At 39.1% G+C, this 26954-nt stretch overlaps 2 protein-coding genes across 2 annotated transcripts in view; one reads left to right on the top strand and one right to left on the bottom strand.

Annotated features, from left to right (window-relative positions):
- pemt (phosphatidylethanolamine N-methyltransferase) overlaps positions 1 to 26954 on the bottom strand; it is an 80232-nt gene that overhangs the window by 44434 nt on the left and 8844 nt on the right. The gene's annotated exons all lie outside the window — the stretch shown is intronic.
- On the top strand, positions 475 to 4161 carry LOC116726778 (uncharacterized). Its single transcript, XM_032573662.1, has 4 exons — positions 475 to 959; positions 1078 to 1233; positions 1884 to 1976; positions 2678 to 4161. The coding sequence occupies exons 1-4, from the start codon at positions 615 to 617 to the stop codon at positions 2999 to 3001; spliced, it is 918 nt and encodes a 305-aa protein (XP_032429553.1). The 5' UTR covers positions 475 to 614; the 3' UTR covers positions 3002 to 4161.

Here is a 26954-nt window from a genome sequence, read left to right on the forward strand (position 1 = left end):
CTGAAAAACTGACTCTTCCAAATGGCATACCAGACTCTCTGGATGAGCTTCTCCGCAAGGTGAAGGATACCTTTGGTTTAAAGACCAATGTCAGATTGCAATATATGGACAAAGACTTTGGTAATGACTTCTTCAACCTCAGCTCAACTTCTGACCTTGAGGACTTGGGAACAGTCAAGGTGATTCAAGAAAAGCCCATTCAAACTTTTGTTGATGTCATTGAAACAGCTCCATCTTCTTCTACAGTTCACTCTGACGACAGCAGTTCTTTAGCCTCAAATGACACTATAATCCTCTCCTCCCCTGAATCCTTGTCATCGCGAACACAACAATGGCCAGCCAACTTTCCCATTCCCATGTTTTCATATGACACTGAACGTCAGCTAGAGAAGGGGAATTCTGAGTATCAAGCAAACAACAAAATGTTGACAGTCACCTCCCGAATGAAGACTGACATCCTAAATAGATTAGAAGAGATCTACAGATACAGAGCCTACCCAGAGGATGCACAGTTCTGTGTAGTTGCAGAGGCCTTGGTTAAAAAACATCCGTGTTTAAAAGAGCCCGGTTCATTCAATGGTTGCTACGGTTGGAAGCAAAGGCTGAAGTACAAAATGGGAAACTACAGGACTCTACTCAAATCACAAGGATGTCCAGAGTTCTCTGTAAACTCACTTAAATCCAAAGCTAGTATTTCTGTTTTTCCCGCTACAAAAATAAAGAAGCCAAGACGAGCTGAAGCCAACTTTTATCCATCCTTTCCATTGGGAGAAACACAAGAAAGCATGGAAAAAGAGAGAATTGAACTCTTGACAGCAATCAAAAGGAGGAACAATGACAAGGTCATTGCGGACAAAATGGCTCGTACCTTTGCTTACAGGCGTCAGGAGGTGGTGAATGAAGAACCTGGTATAGAGGATTTCAAGGACAGATGGCCTGCTCTGTTCCAACAGAAAGAGGTAGTAATGCAGATTGAAATTAAATGTCAAGGGTTTTGAACTTAGACTTTGGGAATGATTGAGTATTTACTTTAAGTAATTTTTTTGAACATAGTAAGTTTTATTTTGTGTTTCACAGATTAATGCGGAGTTCCAGAGGCTCATGGCTCTTCCCCTTGAGCAGACTTTCTTGGCCCAGTTGGACAGGCACTCAAGTCAGCTGATTAAAGTCATCCAGGCCAAAGGAGGAGCAACACATGCAAAAATGGCTGGCATCATGAGAACTTATGATGAGGTATGGATATCATCAATAGGGACACTGAGTGAACTAAGCTATAGCCATTTACTTTTTTCCATTTAAAACAAAGAACTTAAAGTGATTAGTTACTTCCAGACTTTGTTTTAATTATAATATTTGATACACTTTCTGTGCAAAGCTGATATCATTTGAAGAAAAGCAAGTTTGCCTGTCATGTATTTCTGCTGCATTTAGTTGTTATAGTAAGTCTGTGTTGTGGTTTATTCATGAATTCAATAAAATACACTTTTCTATCCAACTTGCCAGAAACCGGTGCAATTTAGCCAAATTTTTGAGCTTCTGTTGCTTTTAAATTTTAACATTTTTAAATGTTAGACTTGTATCAATTCTATGCTGTAAGAAATCTCTTTAATGGAAAATGATATTCACTAGCTCTGGTAGATTGTGCTAAGAAAAAGCCTTAACCTTAACAATACAGTCTAGTTTCACAAATTGAGATGTGAAGGATAAAATATGGCAGAGGTGGAATATGAATAATTTTGAAGTGCAGCATTAAAACCCAGTGGACATGTGGGCTGTACATTATGGCATCTGATAGGCCTTTGCTGTTGTGAACAGCCCAAATATATTAGTTATATCATGAATCTCTTCAGATATGAAATATTGAAATGATAACTTTCCTCCAGGTTGAAGACATTGGGATTCGAAGGGAATGTGTTCTGAAAGGGCTCATCACCTTTCTTGGAGAGGATGCAAAAGACCTTATTAAGGAATACTGTGTAAGTTTTTAAAGGTTTAAAGTTGCATCTCATCCCATTCAAGCAAATGGACACATTCAATGTCAGTTGTTTTTACCTTCTTAAATGATTTATGGACTGGCTTTTCTAAATGTGAACATCTGTTTGAAAAAGTGGGGCAGATTTGGTGTCAGACATGTAAATTTAACATGGCTGTGTCCTGCTTAAATCCAGAAATGTTGTGCTTTGCTGTTCAGCAGAGCGCATCAACTTCATTTCTTGTTTACCAATATGCCAAACAAGTTAATAAGAATATGTTTTAGAGTCATGGTATTTTGATACCAGCTCCAAAATATCTGACAAGCAACACAAATATGCATTTTGTATTGAGTTCCACCCTAAGATGACCATTGGCTGGATCAGTATTCTGCTTTGATATAAAATCTAAGAAATTGGTTTTTAACCTAAAGCCTGTAATATAATGGAACATATATAAAGCTATATACATGCATTATCGTTTCAAAAACATTAAAAATCACCCTTTGAGTTATTCAATTTGTAATGCAACTTCGAACTTGGAAAATTTATTAAGGATATTTCAAATGCCAAAAACCACTCTTCAATTCACAAGCTGTACATCTTATACTTGGTGTTTGCATTTACAAGGCTTTTATTTTCCAAATTCTGTAGTGAGAGATTAGTTACAGTGTTCAAGTTTTAACATATTGTTTAACTCACTACAGGGCAGCAGCAGAGATGGTGCCCAGATGGAACTCAAACAACTCACCATGGCCGTGTTTGTGATTCGGAAGGAGGGAGAGGGATTGAAAGAACCCCCAGAAGACATTGGCATCGTCATTGAGGGAGTGGAGGTGTTGCATGACCTGACTTCAGTTGCCTCAGCATGTGCCCTGCTTCTGGGTTTGATATATTCCCTTAACCTGGCTTATCCAAAGGCTCTGCGCTTCACATTTGAAGTGTTCCAAAAAATCTTCATGCAGCTTGAGCAGCACAAGATGTCTCCCAAAGTTCAAAATTTGTTTGGAAGACTTCAGACCTCACAGTAAAGACACTGGCATGTTGTGCAACAGGACAGATTATCTTCTGTCTTCTTTGTTTGAACAGAAGAGCGCCATGTTTTGGAAGCTCAACACCTCAAGGAACTGCACTTTGTGAACTTCTGTTGGGACATTGTTCACATTAAAGCCACAAGTAATACAGAATTTACTGGATAACAATTGTGACTGGTATTTCTGGAGGATGTTTATTGATGAGGTTGTGATGAACATTATCATTTTGGGAGTAGGTCTTTTTTTGTTTTTGACATTTCATAAAGTTACATGGTTCATCTCTTTGGTTTTGTGTTGGAAAAAATACAGGTTAAGGGGGAAAAATTACAGTAGGAAAGTAGTAGGCTACTGCAGTTTGTGGACACTTTCACAGAATTTTCTGTTTCCATTTTTTATTTTTAATTTGAATCAACAGATTTGTGCAGTATTTTTTGAAGGAGGTTGAATGGATCTAGATCATAATGTTTACTATTGTGTTCTTTTCTGGTGTCAGTTAAATTAACGAACTTGGTTTAAACTAGGCAGCTATTACATCACATCTTTGTTTGAAAACTTTTTGCCTAAATATTTTTTGGGTATTGCTCTTGTTTTCAGTGTAAAAACAGTCACTAGTGTCATTATATTTTATGTCAAAAACATGTTATCAGCAAATGTTATGGTTTAAGAGTGTGGATTTTCTTTTTTAGGAGGACTCGTGTTAAATCTAAAAAACCAAATTTTTTTCCTGAGGAATACTTCTGGATTCTACAACCTCACACAGGGGTGTCCAAGTCTTGTCCAGGAGAGCTACCATTGTGCAACTTTCAGATGGACCCTATTTCAATACCACCTGAAGCTAATTTCTGAATTCACACACCAGCAGACATTCAGCTCAGCAGAGGCATTGTAATGAGCAGTTCATTTGATTCAGATGTATTGGAGATGGGATGCATCTGAAAGTTGCAGGATGATGGCTCTCCAGAACTGGACTTGGGCACCTCTGATCTAGCAGGTCGCTGACCAAAAAGGTTGAAGTATTCAAAAATACAACCCCAATTAAGCAGAAAAGTAATATCCCTTATAAAGTTTCAAAAGATCTGTGTAGCATGTTTAATGCATAATATTTTGTGAAAAACCTGTAAGTTTGTGATGCTTTCACAATAAAATTTAAAATGTTCCATTTGTGTAGATTTATTTTAACCAAGTGGAATTTCTGAGTAGCATAAAGGTATTTTACTCCTATTTGAAAAACTAAAATAACATGCTAAAAAACACTTTTAAAATGATTTAAGTGCAAGCTATATTTTAAGTAAAATGTGAGTGATAATTTAATTTGGGGTAGTTTAGTTTTTTAAGTTGGAACAACTTAAAATTTTGAGTTGACTTTCTATAAAATTAAGTAAGATGGATTTAAATATTTTATTTGGAATAAAGTAAATGAATTGAGTAAGACTGACTTAAATTTGTCAAGTTAACCAAACTTAATAAATTAGGTTGGATAAAATTAATTGAATTACTTGTTACCAATTGAAGCAATTCAATTAAGTTGGATCAACTATTTTCTTTTTTCAGTGTAAGAAACATCTAATACCAAAAATCTATTGACACCAACCTTGTTGCTGGGCCAGAATAAATAACCTCTTTTGTTGAATGGAGGCAACTCGACGGTTAATATGTTAGTAGCGTCAGAACTTGTCTGAATTTTTGCTTCAGGTCTGCTGATCTGCTTTAGCGTGTTTTCACAGCTGGTCGTCCCGTAGACCCGGTTTAATTGGGACCAAATTTGCAACATTTGTTACATTTTCAGCTGGTGTGGTTTGCTTTCACTCCAAACTGTGTCAAGTAAACCAAAATTTTTGAAAAAAAAAAAATCATTGAATCTGAAGGAAACGACAGGAAAATCTCTGAAGAAGACACCGAGCACAACTTCCTTCTTCTAGAGTAGAATCAGCTGTTAGAGGATGCATGACTTCTCTCTGGAATCCCAAACCAATTAATAAATCCTTTCTTTACTTCTATATTTTTAAGCAGAGCAACTTTAGAACCAATCAGACACTGGAAAGGCGTTGAGAGTCCATTTTCAGCATGTTTCAGTTTCAATTTCGCTTTATTTTGGTGAATTATTAATATTGTACACAGAAAACAAAAACAATACCACTTTACAAGCCTATAGTTTACCAAGAAACAAATAGACTCAAGCCATGGCTTCAGCCTATTTCATGAACTTTGCAGCCAATTGTACTGAAATATATCTTATGGCACGACCTTGATCACATACAATTCCCCCCAAAAACAGTTGCATATCAATTATTTTGTTCTGCAAAAAACATTATGCTTTTTTGATTCAGAAAACTACATTAGTGAGATTTCAGGAATGCTTTGTTTTTCTTCACAGTTTGAATCGATGCCAGCGTATTTGCAAAGGCAAACCAAAACTGAATAATCACAGTCAAACTATCAGATGTTGTGCATCATTATGGCTTGTTTTCTACATCTAAAAAAAAATTAAATAAAAATAATTCAACAGATTGTTTTTCAAAATCAAAGGAATATCATGAGATCCTTGTAAAATGAAGAGTAAATAAGAAGGGGGAAAAAATTACATAGCCATTTCAAATGCCCTCAGCAATACGGGATGTTGGAGATGAAAGCAAGATAAAAAGAAAAGATGGGGAGAGGAGAGGAATACAAAACGCTTCAGTATAACTCCAATATTATGTTACTGCTGATTAGCACAGCAACAGGTAAAAATGGCAACCACTTCAAAAATGGCAACCACTTCAAAACCTTTGCAACATGATCATGGGCGCCATATAGGGGGGGAAAGTTAGGACGATTCCAACGGCCCCTGACTGACAGGGGGCCCTCCACAAAATAGTTTCTTTGTTGTTGTTTATAGAAATAGAAAAAAATTGGGGGCTCTGTTAATAACAAAATTAATCATATTGTGGTTTTTTTTATTGCTTTTAGCACTAAAATGAAATATTACCCCTTCCACTCTAAAAAGCACACATTCATATTTGCCCTGTCAGAAATAGTCTTCACTCAAAGGCCTGCAAATATTGACTGCTATCAGAGATCCTTCCCTCACACAGCCACCACCATTCAAAAAAACCTTTTTGAAGACATTTAAATAGTAAGAGTTACAACCGCATTTGCTTTCCCTTTTAGATAAATAAAATATCTATTTTTGAATCAAAGTGAATGTTAATTTTCATGGGTTTGTAGTGTGTAAAAAGTCTGGACTTAGACTTGAAGCAAATACTTTACTGAAAAACATGCAGGTTGTTGTTGGAGACAAAAAAAAAATCTTTATCTGGACATCCTGTTGTTTTGGACCACTTATAACCAGAATAACAGCCCAATCAGGACAGCAATGGCTCACATAAACGCACCAAGTGGATCTTACTAATACGCGGTTGTTGAACTTAAAACAAAAATTCAGGTTTATAAATGAGTCTCTTTTCTCTGAACAAAAATGTTTGGTCATTTTAAGATGGAAATAGCAGTGTGTGAAAGGATTCTTTGCAAAAACAACACAGTGTATAAAAACATATTTTCTTCTGCTCATGTTTTTTGTTTATTAAAAAACATGAGCCATTTTTTTCGCATACCAAAATAGCTGCATAAAAGCACCATTTATCAGCTGTACTTATCCAGAGCACACACAAAGGCTTAAAGAATATAATTGTACTGAAGAAACTTCCATGTAAACAGAGCTCTCCTCAACGTTAAGAGGATAACGTTGAGGGTGAAACATAAGAGCCGAGCAACATCTACAAAGATCTTGCCTCAATCTAGCTGGATAATAACTTGATTTATTCATTTAAATTTCCCTACTCGAGTTAAATCAGCATTCATAAATGGGGCACTTTAAAAATTATGGAAGCCCAAACGGGACAAAACTGAATAAGTAAGTCCATTATTTATTCAATGTCAAATTTATCTATGTAGCACATTTCAAAAAGCTTGAACTGCACAAAGTGCTTCACAATGTAAATGCAACTAAGGTACATTAAAATACATAAAGTAAAGCAATAAGTAAATGTACCATTGAATAAACACATGTTGAGTCAAATGTTTAAATGATTTATTTACTATGCCAATAAATCATTAAAATGCAAACTTATAACATTTAGTTATTTAGTGGCACATGTAATTAATTGTTTCCTTATGCACCTATTTATTTAATGTTGTCCCTTATGGCCCTTCATAAAAAAAAAACAAAAGCTGGCAAGAGTAATCAATAAAAGCTGTTCAGCAAATATTAACAAAATAGTGATGACAGTGGGTGGGGATCAAACTGACTAGGGCAGACAGAGTAATGAAAAAAATTATAGTGTCAACTGAACTAAAAAGAGATTAAAGTACAGCATGATTACAAAAATAGAAAGAATAAATATATTTTAAAATGATGACATAAAAGGTATGGATCACTCTCTGCAGATCCTCGATAGGGAGGCAGCATTTTGTCTTTGGCAGATTTCTTTAAACTCTACCAAAGACCACCGCACCAGGATGAAAAGCGACTCAACAAACTGAAATCTGACTGAAACTGAAATTGGACAGAAGCTATCCTGTTATTTTCTCATCTCTCTTTAAGAGCCACATAAGAAGATTTCCACGTAGCCTCATTTTCAAACCCGAGGACACGGCAGGAATCACAGCTGGCACCCTCAGCCAAAGATACTACGGGGTGGCGTTTGTGGCCAGAATGTCTCTTCTCAGTCAGCGGTAGAACGGCGGCTTCACACATCATCAGTCAGAAATCATTTGCAGCCACTCCAGTGGTCGGTGGAGTGTGCTAAAAATACTCAGGTGTTCCATGAACAGAAAGCAGATGATGTGATTGAAGCAATCTGGAAGAGTAACACAAAGACTGGGCAGGGAGAGTACAGGGAGTGGCGCCAGAACAGCAGAACTGGGAGCCCTTCGAGACTAATTCAATAGAAGCCTTAACAAGCTCCTCTTGTACCACCAGCCCACTTCTGTCTCACATCCAGGTGCTCCAAAGACATCTGTTATGTGCGGCGAGACGGCAGAAATGGAGAAAATAGAGCTTAAGACTCCGCCCAGACATTGTTTACACCAAAAACAGAAGGAAAAAAAAACCCACACAGAATTGAACCCCAAGTAGAAGTTATGTAATGTAAAAATAAAGGATGACTGTGGTTCTTTTAAAGCAACGTTAGCTGTGCTAATTTGCGGAGCCCCAGGGGACCCAACAGTGGACTATGATGATTCTCTCCGCCTGATCAGCAGCCGATGGTTTATTGACTGTATTAATGTGTGGCCGTGCTTGATGGAGAACACTTTGCACACAGGCACAGCCTAGTAATACGGGTAATAAGGGAACGAGAACAAGAACATGGACGGTGTCATAAAACGGTGTGTTGAGAGTGGTGAGGCAGACGCTGTAGACCCAGGATGTGGTAAATTAATGGTTTTAATGATGAATGTCCCACAAAACACGGTCCAAAATAACGGGCAGCACGGCCGAGCTGAAACCAGGGCTCGACGCCGGTAGCAACCGTAAAAAGGAATCGTCAACGGAACAACACGAACGCACATTAGACGAGGACCCGACGAGGAACAAGGAACACAGGTGGAGTTAAATACACGGGAGGGTAATCACAGAAACGAGACACACCTGGGAACAATCAAGGGGAGGACAGGACAACGAAGAGACTTAAGGACACAGAAAACTCTAAATAAACACAGAAAAACACAGATCCTGACAGACGGATCACATGCTTACATGCATTAATAACACTTTAATAATAACGCACCTTGGGTTCAACGGATAATTTCTCATCTACTGAGTTCAAGAAAAATACAGACTACCAAGAACTGACAATGACTAAATTGATGACTCCTCAAGTTGTCTGAGTTGGCTTTCTCTTCCTCTCTTCTTGCTTTCCCACCACTTCTTCTGACAGAAGTCTCTTCCTGTTAAAACTGAGGCTACCTTTACATGAGATCGCTGCCCGGAACGTGCTGGTACTTTCAGATGTTAATTGGGAAACGGTTCCACGTTTAGACTGTGCTGCCGTTTGAGTCAGCTGTCATGCCGGGCCACTAGATGGTGCTGTGATTTTAACATGTCATCAAATCTGCATGTGCTTTTGACCCTTAAATTCCACCTCATTGTAAACAGTAACTCGTCTCCGTCTCCCATGGAAAAAGGGCTCTTGTAACATATATTACTTATCAGAAATTGTGCTAAACTGAACAGGGTAAGTAGCACAACGCTATCCGCCATTGTTTTTGTTGTTAGCTGCCAGTTCATGTGTAGAATAAACCCTACAGCCGTGTGTTCTGCACTCCACTTACAGAAAACTTTCACCTGGTTTCAAAAAAGAAGTGCTGGAGTGAGAGACTCTGGTCACCTGTGTGGCGTAAACGACTTACTGGATCGCAACAAAAATGTTAGTTTACCTGAAGAGCGGCTCTGTGTAAACAGGCAGTGAGATTCCTTCTATGGTGAAAGGAATCTTTCAAAAGCAATGCTTTTTTTCATACTGTCAACAACTTCAAGCTATTTTATGGGATCTATTGAGATATACCTAAACAAATTGGATTATTTCATCATTTTCACAAATAAAAAGGTGAAACGTGTTTTGAGTCTAAATATTGTACAAGCAATACAGGTTACGCCTGGTGGTAGGGGGACTAGGCTACTGTGTTTTCATGTTTAAAAAATTTTTAAAGTAAAAAAAATTTACAGCGGTGCAAGCAGGAATTATAGTTTGAAAGTTAGTGCATACCACCTTCGTCTGAGTCAACAATAAACCTATCTTAATCAGTCTTTACTGTCACTGTTAAAATATACAAACAATGCTTGGTGGGGGGCAAGTACAGCCTGGTGGCCCGCCATGCTTATAATACACTGGAGGAAACCCTGCGGCTTCAAGTCCGTAGGAGGTATTTCTGTACTAGCTTAGCACATTATAGTCATAAAATGTCAAGCTCTGTCAGGTCAAATGGAGTGAACATACATTTCTATGTGTAGACATACTGTAGATGTTTTAATTGGGCTTTGCCAGGGCCATTGTAAGATGTGAATATGGTACCATTCATGAAACAATGTTGACTTTCAGCAGCTGTTGCACTAACATTTATACAGAACTTCCTGTACAGCCCCCCAAAAAGTCATTATGCATCTGCCAAATAAGTTTTACCACTGCCTTTTCCTTTGTTCCCCTTATATGTAGGTCAGTGGGAGGATCAGACTCAGGTAACTGATGAGTGGAACCATCTCCATATGTAGGGACAAGATCAAATGATGTTTAATATGCTGTTTAATACGCTGTTTGCGCCATCAGCCTGACCTCCGCAGACGGATTGGTTAAAAATGCATGAATCAAGTTTGTTCAGATGAGGCTGAATTCTGTTTGGGAGGGTAAAGTACTATGAATAATTTATTATATATTTAAAAAGTCTCACTAATTGGAAATGTAGTCTAAAGCTTGAACCCATATTATGGAGTGGTACTGAAGTGGAAAAAAATACCTTTAGCCAATTGCCAAACCAGATATTTTTCATTATTATCAAGGGTGAGTTTCTACCCCATTTGTCAAAAATAATCTATTTATGCATGACTGATACCGAAAAGACCAAAACAAATCTTTTAAAAGAGTCTCTGTTGGCATTGATTGGGTCAAAATCAATATAAACTGAGTCATTTTCATCTTCCGGGGATGAGACACAGCTTCGCACAGCAGAGCTACAGCCTCACATAAAATACAGAAGTGGATTCGCTGAAAATCCCAAAATTATTTGCTGTAAATATACACGTTCACGGATTGCTTTGCTCCTGGGGGGGAAATGCAGTTTCGGGAGGTAAAATGCTAAGTGCAACAGTGAGACATTAACCATTGGAATGGTGCATATTCCATGGAGACAGAACTATTAGAGTTCTGTCTCTAATGGTGAGACAGAAGTACTTTGGTATATCTGCCAAAGTCTAATCTTTGGCAGATATACCAAAGAGTAATCCAATCCACTGTGGGCTATGGCTAATGACAAAACTGTTAAAAATAAACTCTGTTAGACATGCTTCTCGTTTCAATGTTGTGTCTAAAAACAGTTTCACTGGGATTTTTGAGGAGCTAAACCAAAAAAGACAAAGTGGACCAGAAACCAGTTTCTAGTTCGCCATAACTCACCAAAGAACCCAAAGAAAATACGATGTAAAGTGACCAGAAATACGGTAACTGAACAAGGTAGTCGCAGTACTACATTTAGGGTCAGATGAAATAGCTGTTAAGATATTGCACAGTGAAGTCGGGGAAAAAAAAAACTTAAAGAAACTGTTTGGTATCAAATCTCACATTTTCTTTCACTTGAACAAATGCCACAGTTTCACCACTTAGACTGTATATTTAGTCAAAGAATGTATTTTGACAACGGTTGTAAAACTTAGAGCAACAAATTGGCCAAACCCCAATTTGTTGGTAAATAAACAAAAAATAAAATCTATGGATGTGTACATACTGATCCACAGCGGCTATGGATAGGAGTATTAGGATCACTTGAATGGTGTGATCCTGCAAAAATCTTTTATGGTCAAAGTCACTCAGTCAATATTTTATATAACTTATTTTCAGCTGAAGGTAATGTGGGACGCGTCCATCAGCTTCGCACATCTACGGACGGAAATGTTTACCTATGCTTCATAAACTCTTTCAACATTAAGATTAATGTTGAAAGCTCCTTTTCAAGACATTCTTCCTCAAAATTCTGACTTTTCTCTCAGAATTCTGAAAAAAATGTCAGAGTTGTTGGGTTTTTTTTTCAGTGGCCCGAATCCTCATCTGTAGCTACCTGCAATATCAGCAACTAAGAGGAGCTTTTGGCTCCATAAACAGTTAATTATACAGTAACGGTATAATGAAAGAGCGGCAAATTAGAATGAGCTATTCAAATTAACACACAATCACTTCCATGCAGCTTGCAAAACAGAAAATGTACCAAACTCTGAACACAGAAGGAGCATATTAAAGGTCTGGCAGTACTGATCAAGGTAGACACACTCATACAGTAACACAAACTGACACCCACACACACGCACACACACACACACACACAAAATCAGCAGCATGCTAGCTGACACTTTAATGCACAGTCCTTGGCAGACACAGTATCACTAATAATTATCCTGCCATTAAGTTTGCCTTCCAAAGCCAACGTTGTGCCTCCATGTACGCAAGTCTTGTACGTCAGATCTCAAAAATAACTTGGCTGGATGCTGAAAGTTGAATAAAAATATGACAGAAGAAGGAAAATGTCAGCAACATCAGTCTTAAGTCAAGTTAGATTCAGAGAACCACAAACTCTCAGAATAAATGAGTGCAACACAGCAGCTTCGACAGAATTGCTTAGATTTCCTTTGAAAATCAACTGTTTGTTTGTGATACCAGTGTAATTAATAATCCCAGAAACACGGTCTATTAATTACAAACAGAAAAAACTAAATTTCCAAGCAAACCCATTCAGCAAACATATTACAAAAATAATTACAAACCAACGTAAGACTGAGAAATAAAGTAAAATTTTAGACCGATTGCTGGTAAGTTTGATGACCAAATAAACAAATGTCTAGGAAAAATGGATGTCAACTAACAAAGAAAACTTTTTCATATTTAATGCAGTCAGGAATGGCACCACACAGGATGAAAAGGGACACAGCAATCTCTTTGTACCAGAAACCACCAGGTCTCCTACAGAAAAAGATAAAAACTATTGGGACTTAATGATGTAGAGAAATTAAACTTTGATAAAGCATCTTGGAACTGATCATTTCAAATTGAGCTGAATACATTTATTTGCATAGGGACAATTGTTAAGTATGAACACATGCCCTGTACTTTATTTTGTAACCCGATTCATTTCCAATGTCTGTCCTTAGCTGGGCTGAGCAGCTAAGTGTTGTAAAATAATATATTAGTCAGGATATTATAGGCCTGGCGGCCTGCCATGCTTTACTAGCCCCACCGCCAGGCTAAGCCTTTCTTGTTTATGTTTTTAGGAAAATAATAATGGATAAAAAAATTGCTTCTTTTTTTTTTTTTTAAGGCGGATTGCAAGCGTCTCTTTTGCTCTGAGCGTTTCACTGGTGGAGCAGATTTATTTCTAAGAGATGTTTATAGAAGATAGGTTTATAGTTTATGCATTTAAAGCTGGACCAATCACACCGCTGGCGCCTCTGCAGCAGCTGGATGTCGTCCTTGACTGCCCAATCAGTAAACCTGCACATCATTAAATGTGTCACTGGCATATTAAACCTGAATCCAGAATTTACCGAAACTGAGTTTGTGCATATTGAACACATGCCCTGTGCTGTGTTGATTGGTTTCAACACAGCATAAATTTGACATTTTGCTAATGTCTGCCTACTCTCTGAAGAACTTGTGGACTCTTTTTAGGTCATTCCACAGCCTGTTTTTCTTTAGTAGTTTAAGTCGTTCTGTTGTTTTTCTAGATGAGTGCTTGGACTTGTAGTGACGCTAAAAATTTAATTCCCCTTGCTCTTTTATTATATTGTTATGAAAATATCTGCTGTGACAAATCCATATTTTCTTTCTCATGGTGTGTGCTTTCAGCACTTTGTGACTTTTCTGTTCTCTGTATAAAAATGGGCAATCCGTGCAGAGACATCACGCAGGCTGAATATCCTATTGGCATGAAAAATATGCATTCGTTAGACTTCCAATATACACTGCCTGGCCAAAACAAAAGTCGCCACCTGGATTTAACTAAGCAAATAGGTACAAGCCTCCTATTGGATAAGTACTGCATAGGCGATTATCTTTCAGCTGGCAACAAGTTATTTAACCCCAGCTGATGCAATGAGTAACTCCTCATTTCTTAAACAACCATGGCAAAAGACACATCCTGTGGTCGTGGAAAAGACGTTAGTCTGTTTAAGAAGGGTCAAATCATTGGCATGCATCAAGCAGAGAAAACATCTAAGGAGATTGCAGAAACTACTAGAATTGGGTTAAGAACTGTCCAACGCATCATTAAAAACTGGAAGGATGGTGGGGAACCATCGTCTTCCAGGAAGAAATGTGGTCGGAAAAAAATCCTGAATGATCGTGATCGGCGATTACTTAAACGTTTGGTCAAATCAAATTGAAGAAAAACAACAGTAGAACTCAGGAGTATGTTTAATTGTGAACGCAAAAGCATTTCCACACGCACAATGCGAAGGGAACTCAAGGGGTTGGGATTGAACAGCTGTGTAGCTGTAAGAAAACCTCTAATCAGTAAGGCTAACCAGAAAAAAAGGCTTCAGTTTGCTAGGGAGCATAAAGATTGGACTCTGGAGGAATGGAAGAGGGTCATGTGATCTGATGAGTCCAGATTTACCCTGTTCCAGAGTGATGGGCGCATCAGGGTAAGAAGAGAGGCAGGTGAAGTGATGCACCCATCATGCCTAGTGCCTACTGTACAAGCCTGTGGGGGCAGTGCTATGATCTGGGGTTGCTGCAGTTGGTCAGGTCTAGGTTCAGCAACATTGTGTGCCCAAAGAATGAGGTCAGCTGACTACCTGAATATACTGAATGACCAGGTTATTCCATCAATGGATTTTGTCTTCCCAAATGGAACGGGCATATTCCAAGATGACAATGCCAGGATTCATCGGGCTCACATTGTGAAAGAGTGGTTCAGGGAGCATGAGACATCTTTTTCACACATGGATTGGCCACCACAGAGTCCAGACCTTAACCCCATTGAGAATCTTTGGGATGTGCTGGAGAAGGCTTTGCGCAGTGGTCAGACTCTCCCATCATCAATACAAGATCTTGGTGAAAGATTAATGCAACACTGGATGGAAATAAATCTTGTGACACTGCAGAAGCTTATTGAAACAATGCCACAGCGAATGCGGGCTGTAATCAAAGCTAAAGGCGGTCCAACAAAATATTAGAGAGTGTGACCATTTTTTGGTGGCGACTTTTTTTTTGGCCAGGCAGTGTATATTCAGAGCAGACTCTGGTCAGACCGGCAGATTGATTGGCATGGCTGTCCTATGGCGGCTGTTGAATCTTAATGTTCATTTCTGTGTAGGTGTTTGTCATTGCGCATCGTTTTGTCCTTTTTGTTATCTTTTTTTTTCTTTACTATATTTGTGTAATTAAAATGTTCTGCTTGTGTAAAACATGCCATCCTCTCCATTTGATAACCTGTCCTCTTGGTGTGGATTTATGTGGGAGTGTGTGGGTGGGTACACAGCCCAGTATACTAAGAATGTGTCTGTCTTTTCAAAAAGCCCATTCCAAAATCTGCTGCGTTCCAGTTGCTATGCATTTCAGAGCTGCCTCGGTGATTTACTCACTCAAACTGACCAAGGAGCTGTTTGTGCCAGCTTTCAGCATTCTGCTTTAGTCTTAGTGTGCCACAGATAAAGGAGCGCAGTGGTGGCCAGTTTAATTTTAAATCTAGAGTCTGGAGTTATCAGCAGTGAAATGTGTTTTTACCACTGTTTCTGAACGGTAGCCAGTGTTTTCTGCACTGTAAAGACGACAAATGAAAATAGTGTAGAATTAGAAAACCACCCATGGGGTAGTAAGAAGTAGAGCTACAATATTCTGACTTGTACTGAAGTGATTAACAATGAAAATAAAAACAAAACTCCATCACCTATAATTCCTTTCATCTCACTTTTTTTAATTCATTATTTTCCCTCAGCTATGGACCACATCTCTGAGGAGAGACGTGGAGGAAATTAGGGGTTGGAAACTCCACACAGCTGCTCTGTCCTTTTGCAATCAGTATAAAATTTAATTTCTAGTCAATCTTATTGAGTAGAAGTTCCCAGTTTCACACAAAAACTCGGACTTTTTGTGTGAAACTGGGAGTCGAGTGAAGGGGCGGTCGACTCCCTTCGCAGACTCCTTCCATATATTTATCATCGCTGTAGTCTGCTTTTTTGATTAAAATTTTATTATAAAGTTGTGATTTTAATTTACATTAGTATATATTTAATCATGTAGAAACCTATTTTGATATGGGCAAAAATAAAAAAAATCAATTGCTCTTGGGTTCCCCCTGGTGGCCGCGGTAGGTAATGTTTCACCGGTGATTTGAGCTGCTGTTCAATGCGTATTCAAACCTCCAAAGCAGCGGTGGAAGATAAGCAAGCAAACCAATGTCGCAAAAAATAAATAATTCTTCAGGGAGAGAGGAAAAGTCAGGATAAAGGTATGTTTTGATGTCTCTTGGTAGAAGAGACAAGAAAATTAGCTTCATAGCTACCTTGAACGTCCTGTTCAACATCCAAACATTTATGCTAGCGTCCTTGTATTTGTGTGAAACTGGGTTTGAGTTCATTCTCGAGGTTGGCCGTATATATATATATATATATATATATATATATATATATATATATATATATATATATATATATATATATATATTATATATTTTTGGCTTCATAATGTTTAAAAATTATAACTTCTCAATGTTTGACATTGTCTAGCAAAATGTTTTTTACATCAGGCCATAGTAGAATGTTCAGTTCCATTGGTAACAATGACATCCACAGTGATGTCATAACTCTATGATATCACAAAGGAATCTCTCTCTTGACTGTAGCTCAGAGACAGTGTTTTCTCAGACCTGTTCCACAGTTCTATCGCGACAGATCACTCTTCAGAGCACTTTCGAAATTAATCCTTTCAGAGAAGCAAGAAGTTACCAGAATATAGATATGAAGCAACAACAGAATACTTGTGAACATGAAGCTTTTCTAGCTGAGCTTTCATGGATTGAAATGATGGAGCAAAACATCCAAGTCGACTACGACGAAATCCTTGTTTTTGACGACGACAGCGAGCCGGAGGATGAATCAGCAGAGATCCAGGGGGAACCAAGTCCTTCCGGCGACTTTGAGAGCCCAAGATCATTGGAAGTCGAGCAGAAAACAACTCCTTCTGCTGGCTTCCAGATCACCCCCTTAGTGGAAGACGTGGAAGAGTCTAGCCAACACGTCATCAATCTCACAAAGCAGGTAGACTATCTTAAAGAAGAACTGCAGAGTAAGATTTTTGAACTCCGTGAGGAAAGAGACAAAAGGATTGCATGTCAGGCTGAAGTGAAATCACAGCAGGAGGAGATTCAAAAGCTGCAAAAAATGTTGGAAAGAGAACGTCATCTGCAAGTCAAACGTGAAGGTGAATCAAAGAGCGTTCTTCAACAGCTGGATCACTTCAAGAGGGAGGCAGAAAAATATGAATCCCGCAATAAAGGTCTGATTGAAGTAATGATTGAAGGATACAAAGAGAGACTTAAATTTGAGGAACAGATCAAAACTCACACTGAGCAAGCTTCCAGAATCAAACAACAGGAGGAAACAGTAAAATCATTGCAGGGTCAGGTTGCAGACCTGAAGATAAAGTTGAAACTTGCTCTGGAAAACAAGCATCCGAGAGTCTCCACCCAACCAGAGGTCCCCCTGCAAAAAGAAGACTCCCTGCAAACAGAAGAGACCAAGGAAAGACGGACCTCCAATCAATCAGGGAGGTCCGAGGAAAAATGGACCTCCAATCAACCAGGGAGGTCCGAGGAAAGATGGACCTCCAATCCATCAGGGAGGTCCGAGGAAAGACGGACCTCCAATCCATCAGGGAGGTCCGAGGAGAAGCAGACCTCCAATCAACCGGGGAGGTCCGAGGAAAGACAGACCTCCAATCCATCGGGGAGGTCCGAGGAAAGACGGACCTCCAATCCATCGGGGAGGTCCGAGGAAAGATGGACCTCCAAACAACCGGGGAGGTCCGAGGAAAGATGGACCTCCAATCAACCGGGGAGGTCCGAGGAGAAGCAGACCTCCAATCAACTGGGGAGGTCCGAGGAAAGACGGACCTCCAATCCATCAGGGAGGTCCGAGGAAAGATGGACCTCCAATCAACCAGGGAGGTCTGAGGAGAAGCAGACCTCCAATCAACCAGGAAGGTCCGAGGAAAGATGGACCTCCAATCCAACAGGGAGGTCTGAGGAAAGAAGGACCTCCAATCCAACAGGGAGGTCTGAGGAAAGACGGACCTCCAATCCAACAGGGAGGTCTGAGGAAAGATGGACCTCCAATCCAACAGGGAGGTCTGAGGAAAGATGGACCTCCAATCCAACAGGGAGGTCTGAGGAAAGATGGACCTCCAATCCAACAGGGAGGTCTGAGGAAAGATGGACCTCCAATCCAACAGGGAGGTCCGAGGAAAGACGGACCTCCAATCCAACAGAGACATCCGAGGAAAGATGGACCTCCAATCAAACATCGAGGTCCATGCGACCAACCTCTACTGGTTGCATGGAGGGGCTTCGTGTTGGCGTTGGCCTGAAGGCTAGTCTAAGCCCGGCTCGGCCTTTACGCCGACCCACACCCAGGTGGTACTAACCTGGATAACAATCCAATCCCAGGTTTTGCCAACACTGGGCATTATGAAAATTCAATGTTTTTCACAAATTTAGGAAATTAAAACAGACACTGGCAAATAATATTCCTAACTCCAAAGTGAATGGATGAAACACAAGATCAATTTCAGAGTTAAAAACACCAAAATAAACATTATTAAAACTTTCCTATATATAAAAACTGCAGCAGGTAGAATTTCTAAAAAATTAATTGGTCTCTCTAAATTGTCCTAAGGCAGCGCTTCTCAATTCCAGTCCTCAGGCCCCCCTGCTCTGCATGTTTTAGATGTGCCTCTATACCAGAACAGCTGATTCAAATGATTGCATGACCATCAAGTACCTCAGGAGCCTGTTAATCACCCATTATTCAATCCAGGCGTGTGGCAGAAGGGAAACACCTAAAACATGCAGGCAGGGAGGGCGTGAGGACTGGAATTGAGAAACACTGTCCTAAGGTGTGAATGTGTGTGCGCAAGGATAAATGTGTTAGATGATGATGGATGAATATTTGTTAAAAGTGTCTGACAGTAAAATATGAAACTGAGAATCTGAAAATTCCTCTGACTCTGCTGCTGTCCAGAAACAACCAATCAGAACCAAAAGACAAACTTTTGGTTCTGATTGGTTTCTAATGCGTTGAATGTGTCTCAGCACATTCAACACATTAGACTACTAATGTACTGCAGCTATGCAATTGGCAGAAATACAACCTAACATTATATCATCATTATTTATAGAATGATTTAGAAAACAAAATGCTATACAGATTTGTCAAAACTATTTCGACCCATATTAGAACTTTGCATTCATTTCCCTTCATTTTAGTTGCTGTGATTTTGCTTAACACAGACATTTTCCCTAATCCTAACCCTATCTAAAACTTAATTCACATTTTACCTCTAAATGTTACCCCTGACTCAAAGCAATGAGTCCATCATATTAGGACCAGGCCTTGGTCCTAATATGATGGAACTAATATGACACTGGACATATAATGGTGTGTTCACACCAAACACCTTTTGAGAGTCAGGCGCATCTGGTTTACATTCAAAGTCGAGGGCCGATGAGGCGTTTGGAGCGTTTGACTCGCTCGTCAAGCGAGTCCAACATTCCACATAGACTTTGAATGTAAACGACTCACCTGACGCTCAAAACGTGTTTGATGTGAATGCGTCATTAGAATGTTCAGTTCCATTGGCAACAATGACATCCGCAGTGATGTCATAACTCTAACTGCTAACTGTGGAGTAAAAGATGCTTACGAACATCAGACAAAAAGATTTGTTGCACTAAAATTTCCCTTAATTTAAAAAAAATGACATTGATTATCTTACCATGATGTGATTTTCAAATGCAAAACAAGTGTCGCTAACTGTCATGGGGAAAATGATCTGCACCAGGATTTCAGAGTGTACTTAGCAGCCAGAAGCTGCTTATCAAATGCACTTGATTCATGGATCACCAGCAAGTGAAATTGATCTTTAAAATGATATATTTAAATTTCCTTATTAATGATATTAATGAAGTCCACAATAAAAGGCAAACATGAAATATAGACGGTATCCAAAATGAAAGGGAGGCGAAAACCTACCCTGCTTTCCTACAACAGCAGGTATTTTGGCAGTCAGATGTGTGTTGACACACAGTTAAGGAGGACAAACCACCAGCCTGAAAAGGGCATTTAGGCTATTTCCAAACAATGCAGATTCAGTTACTTTGTAGTAGCAACTAAGAAGACAGCAGACAGTTATCCAACAAGAGAATGTCCATGCATTCCCAAGGTCAGACCCTTTAAAGCTTGGTTTGCAACAATCCAAAGAGATGCACCTCAGACCTTAACGTGGCATAGTATTTAACATACTAAAGCCTGTAGTTACAAAACTCTTTGCACTTTGCTTGACAGGACGGTGAGAAAGAAGTATCTTCCCTCAAAGGAATGGAGTAGCACAAGTTTACAAAGTGTCAACTAGATGAACCAAAGACTTTGGGAACAAGGTTCCATCCCTTGTTCCTGATTTACCTGTTTTCTGCTCCCTGGCTGCCCTGTGAGTTAATCTAATTTTGGTTCTGAACCTCACTTCATGTACCTGGACCCTGATTACTGTCTGATGGACTGTTCTTCCGTTTCTGCCTCTCCTGTTGCTAATCTAGACAATCCATTGACGTTTGGATTGTGGACATTGTAACACCCAATTAGTCCATGGTAAGTGAAGATGATCTGTGTGTCTATATCAACATATCCCTCCTGCTGGTCTCCCCACTCTGATGTCCTCAGTTCTGGTTTCTACCATTTAGAGTACAGTTCTGCGGGTGAAACAATCCCCAGTAAACAAACATACTAATATCCTCTACTGTTACATCCACAAGGATATGACTTTGTTGAGGTCCAAGTCTCCAAAGAGAAACTCGAAGGAAACAACATCTGCTTTGTAATCCATTATTTTCTGTTTGCACATACTGTTTGTCCTCCCAGATACTAACTTCTTGTCTGTTTCATAGAGTCTGATCTGGGATCCAATCTGAAAAAGAAACTGCCTTCCATCTTGCATGTTCTTATCATTGTAAAGAAAAAACAAACAAAAAAAGGTTTAACCTTTCTTTGGTTGTGGTCTGAATTCTGGGTCTGGCTCATAAATTACCAGTTACCTAATAAAAATACTTGGCTATAACCACAAACACCACATACAAACTGTTAAGCATGGAGGTGGAGGAGTGATGATTTGATCTTATTTTGCAACCAAAGGATCAGGGTAATGTCACTAAGTCAACCAAAAACTTTTCAGAATGCCAATATCTTCTAGAGTCAAATGGGAGGCCTTCAGTCCAACACATTACTGTACATGAACTTGGGGCAAGGGATAGGACAATATTCCCAAACACTGCTGCTGCAAATCAACTACAGAAAGATAACAAAAGAGAAGCACTAAGGAGTTGCAATGGTCTTTCAAAGTCCAGGCTTCAGCTTCGTTGACACTGAGGTGGGATGTAAAGAGACCAATGCAGAAACAAATAACTTTTAATCTCAAGAATTACACACAAACACACACATTAGGAAGAAGATAATGAATGGTTCAGTGGATGCACCGTTTAACAAACCATATTACCTTAAAGAGACAGAGGGGAGGAAAAGTGCTACTACCATAAAAGGAGAGCAGAGCCCAAATCATTACCAAATACAAAGCCAAGAAAAAACACTGGGCTCTTTGGGTGATTGGTGATACAAAACCTAGTCATACATGGAAGAAAGAGAGCTACTACTGTGATTCATGAATTTTCCTTTTGATGAAATTATTGAAATAACAGAGCAGAACAGACTGAAAGAAAAAAAACAGCAGGGGGCACGGAGAGAAAAATAATGCAAGCATGATAGACAGGAAATAAACAAAACGGAGCAAAAAAAACAAACAGAAAAGGCACAAGGTGAAAATTCCCAAAGATAACTTTTGAGAATACATAATGAAACATTTGAAGCATTAGTAATGTGTTCGGAATAAAGACTTGCTCCTGTAACCTGCTTCTGGAACTGTGTGATGCCAAAAGTGAGTCAGCAGGAAGTGATCCGTTAACAGCCAAACGAGATTAGAGGACTTCTCCAAGTGTGGGCTCTTCTGGATGGTAGAGGTACTTGTTTATCGATGCAGAATCGAGTCCAATTATTTCAGTACTCAAGGCCATGTAATGATGAGCAAAATCAAGTTGTGACAAATTTAGACAAGTCGTAGTCATGCCTCTTATGGTAAGAGACATGATTACAACATGTTTTACTTGTCCAGCACGTCATGTTGCCAAGATGAAGAGGCAGCAGCAAGCCTAGATCATTTAAAGATACAACACAAGAAGAAATGTCTATGAATATGTACATAAGGCTACATGAAGTGTGCACAAATGCTGACTTTAGCTTATGGTTGGCGAGAATCTTGAGTTTCATCTTGATTGTCCTCGTTTATGAAGATAGAGAATATGCAGTTACATCAGATTATTTTACCAGCAGTAAATATACAGTCTGACTATATACTGTGTATATATATATAGTCAGAAAACGTGAACAGTATACAACATATTGTAGGCAAGTTATAACTGGCCTTGAAATTTTCTGTAACAAACTTTTCTGACCCATAAACACCTTTTGGAGAAGCACTTGTCTAAAAAAACAGCAACAGATAATTCTACTATTCGGAAGAATCTCACAATACAATTGCCTAGTCTTTTATACAAAAAAGACCTTCCTAATAGGAATGTCAAAAGAATCTAACATACCACATATTTTTATTTTTAGTTTTAATAAATTTTCTTCAATATGGCATTCAACATTATTTGGAAATGACAAAAATTTACTTCATAAAAAGAACACTTTACACTACGAGTGTCATTCTTTCCAGAAATGTTATGCTTATATATTGTATGAAAATGCCAAGTATAAACTAATAAAGCTAATATTTTTTCATAGAATAGCATAGAAACACCCTTTATTGTTCTCCAAAGGGAAATTCAGGTGTAACAGCAGCAACAGATATAAAGGTAGCCTTTACATTTTTAAACAGTGCTAAAATCTTTAGCATTTTTGGACGTTCTTCAATAATAGTTAGTAAGAGCTAAAGTGCATGCTCCATAGCTGCAGGTTGCAAACCCCTGTGGTAAGGTATTACCCCATCTGCATGTGTTCTTCGCACTGGCCATCAAAGTCAAAGGAACAATGTAAATCAACGTAACCAAGCAATACTGTTTGGAAACTCGTGTCTGGAACAATGGCTACAGAAAGAAAAAATCCTGATCTTTTTTAAATATGCCTACACCGTTTATATACTGCAATTAGGTCCAAACTTCTTTGTACTTCATTGATGTACAAAGAACAAAAAAAATTTTACTTTCCAAGTAAAATCATAAAAGTGTGCTGTGCTTTGGCCTTCTGCGACAGCCTGAAATTATTCTAGTACAACCACCTGCCTTCAGAAGACACCTAATATGAGTGAACCTGAATGTGTACTCATACTGGACAGAGCATAAAATGTTCCAACCAGACTGAATGGACTCAGAAGAATGGGCTTTGAAAAGACAAAAAGCTAATGTTTTCTGTCTCCACATACCACATACCCCTGAAGGACTGGATGTGTAACTGCAGTGAAAGGTGATTTTACAAAGTATTGACTCAGAGGGGCTGTATACAAATGCACACCACAGACGAAGAAAAAAAAAACTGTTTTAAAAGGTTACGAGTCAGAACATCAAGATCTGACTCTCTAAACAATGGTTAATGGTTTTACACGGCTCTTAGGATTGTGCTTCGGTCCTCACGTGGTACACGACACTGACGTGATGGCACCTGATCATAGCACTGCAATCAGAACGCAGGTTATTAGCATCAGACTCTAATGAAAGTGCAGCACCGCGCTGGCTGGCATTCAGAATAGCTACGTGGGGACAAGAAGAAAACAATGTGAACTTTCCCCAAGGCCTTTGGAGGCTCTGTTCAGTCCACGTATGAGTCACATCGCAGCTCACCTACACACAGGTGTACACACTCGCTATTAGCCCACACTGTGCAGGTGTTGCTGAGTTGGGTTAAGCCTGCAGAGAATGCCAAGGCTCACAACAAATAGAGTGCCAAAGCCTTAATTGTGTTGTGAGAGCTCCTGGGGCCTGACTCCAGCACCGGGCCTTTTTTCAATATGAGGTCAATGTGTCACAGCGGCAGTGTGGCACACTGACCTCCTGACCCTGCTGAGCAGCTGGGCCTAACCCAGATCCACTCTGTTCCCCGCCTGTGATTCAGCGCCAGCTCCAGTTGTGCCTTGGATTACAGCTTTTACATAAGACAAACAGGAATCTTCCTTTCAGAGGGAAGAATTTACTTTTATTTCAACATGTTTGACTGTATTTCCACTACTGGATAGCATTTACGTCAATCTGAAAAGATTTAAAAAAGAAATCACATAGTGGCCGCCAAGGGTATGGTATGTCCTGATCTGTTACCAAAGAGAAGAACTCAAAGACCTTGCTGTGTATTTGTTCCCTGTGGTACACTGTGTTCAGAGCCAATGAAAAGTATACCACATTAATAAAGAACATGCGAGAAGTCCTTTTTCCCTATTTGACGAATCAAATGCAACACAAGTGGAACATTTAAAGCCTTCACAGGGTTCTAATTCATAAAATGAACAACTGATTGAGAAAAAAAAACAACACAAAGAAAGAATTCATACCTTTTTGGCCACGTTACAACTCTGAGACGTCACTCCCTCTCCATTCATTTCCTATGAAGTTGCGCGGTGGGGCGACAATTGCTTGCCGAGCGACCTGTGAAACGTCGAGTTCATACACGTATGGGTGCAAACGCAGGCTAGTGACGTAAAACAAAATTGGAAAATATTGAACTTTTGTCCTGTTGTAGCTATCACGTCTAAGTTTGTTGGGTTCACTTCTGAGTGGTGGAAAACCTTTGCCTTTTCGTTGTCGTTCGTCGCTCCCCAGTGTGTCTAGTTCCTACGGTTTCCACTCCTGAGAAGCCACTTGTAAGCCAAAATGTTTGATTTGGTCTCTTTCTAACCACATCCCCTACTTCCAAATGACTCTTTTTACTTCAAATCTACGCACTACTTTGTGTTGGTGATTAAAAAGAATGGCAAACTGTGCCAAAAAGGTGGAGCAGCCTTCATATCCATTGTATATGAAGATTTTTGCTATAGAAATCGGGATCAGTTGTTTGACAGTTGACAAAGGAAAGGATTGGCCTGTGTGAGTTTGAGCAGCCCAAAGATGAAGTTAAAGCGCCAAGACCTGAGTTATTATGCAAGGCCGGTGTTTGCCTCAAAATGTATAATTTGATAAGACGAGTGACTCACACTTAAGAGCTTTCTACGAAATGGCTCCCAGACACTGTAAGTAGATGTTCATTATTCAGAGAATTTAAATGAGTGAAGCCCTAAAAGCAGCTTATTTATTTAAACACAGCACTTTTGCAAGACATAATTTTCCTAGGGAGCAGGTGGCCTGGAAGAAAAGAAAAAAAGTAAAACCTCCACTAGATGTGAATGTCCTTCAAGCTACAAAGATGCAGGCCTGATTAGTAGACCTGCAGCAACTGTTTGAAATCCTACATTTCCAAATCACAAAGGCTTAATTATGGCCTGAGGTTGTGTAACAGATGATGTATGGAGAATATTTGGTTGATGCAACAAAGACTGGAAAAAGGTGAAAAGGACATCCAGTTAAATCCAAATTTAATCACTTCAACTTTAACAAATTACAATATAGAACATGAATTCAGGTAAATATTATTCCAGAGGGAATTTTTACCCACTTTTTTTCTGTGTACAAACAGTTATTTGAAATTTTACAGGTTTTATGTAACACTCCGTCCACCTCCACCTGCCGATTCATGACTGACTTTTGAAAGGTTGAACTTTATGTCAAAAGCGAACATTTGACACCTGCAGATTGTAACTCCAAGACTATGACTCCTGATGGATGGCTTCAAGTTGAAAGCGACAGTGTTAACACACACACACAACCACACACACAACCACATACACACACAAAAAGTTGCCACAGAAAAACTAAGCTCAGAAACAGCAAGAACCGTATTTTCCGGACTATAGAGCGCACCATACTGTATAAGCCGCACCTACAAATTTTTTTTTTTAAAAACTGGAAACTTACATATATAAGCCGCGTCGGGGTATAAGCCATAGTATCTCCGCCGCTCTCTTGATAAAAGCTTCCAGGCAGAATTAAAAAGCAGAGAAATTGGCCGTGCAAATGATGTTTATAGATTACATAAGTAGTAGTTTTATCAATTGATGTTGTGTCAAAATAAAATCAGGAGTTTAATTAGAGGAGCTCTTAGTTGTTAAATGTTAATGAACTGCATTTCAGTCCAAATTTCACCCAATTCATTCGCAATCTGTCAGCAGAGACAAAGATATGTGAAGCAGCAGAGCGGCTCGCTTTAGAAACCTGTTTCTAAGCTTTCTTCTCATCTTTCTTTAGAGGCTCCGTTCTTACAACATGTTAAAAGCTTTATCATTAGTACATTTTATGTTACTGGTTGTGCAATGTGACCTAAATCTGCTATGACCTACTTCTGCACATCTGAGCTCACAGATATAACAGAGTTAAAATACCTTTAGGTAAGGAGAATACAATGAGTTTCTGCCACTAAGTAGGTAAGATACAGACACATTACAGGTGTTTGTCTGATGTACACTGAAATCTAATCATAAACATGGCAGTATACATGTAAATAATTGTCCTGCTGCATTTAGGGTTAAATTAGGGCGTGACAGCGATCTGCCTAATTCCTGTTGAGAGAGCTACAATAATTCAACCGGAAAGTTATAAAAGGATTACTGTGACCAAGTCACACCATTTTCTTTTACTGAAAAAACAAACCACTGAAATTGAAACCACTGAAAGTTATACAGTTTTTAAATCAATCTGTTGGGTCTTTTTATCACTGCGGGTGGTTGCGGTCAGTTTCAGGGCCTCGCTGTGAAAAACCACAGTTGGTAAATACAAAATGAGCGCGTCCAACTGGTTGTGATCACATCACACAGGG

The sequence above is a fragment of the Xiphophorus hellerii genome, chromosome 10 (genome assembly GCF_003331165.1).
Source record: "Xiphophorus hellerii strain 12219 chromosome 10, Xiphophorus_hellerii-4.1, whole genome shotgun sequence".
Lineage (NCBI taxonomy): Eukaryota > Metazoa > Chordata > Actinopteri > Cyprinodontiformes > Poeciliidae > Xiphophorus > Xiphophorus hellerii.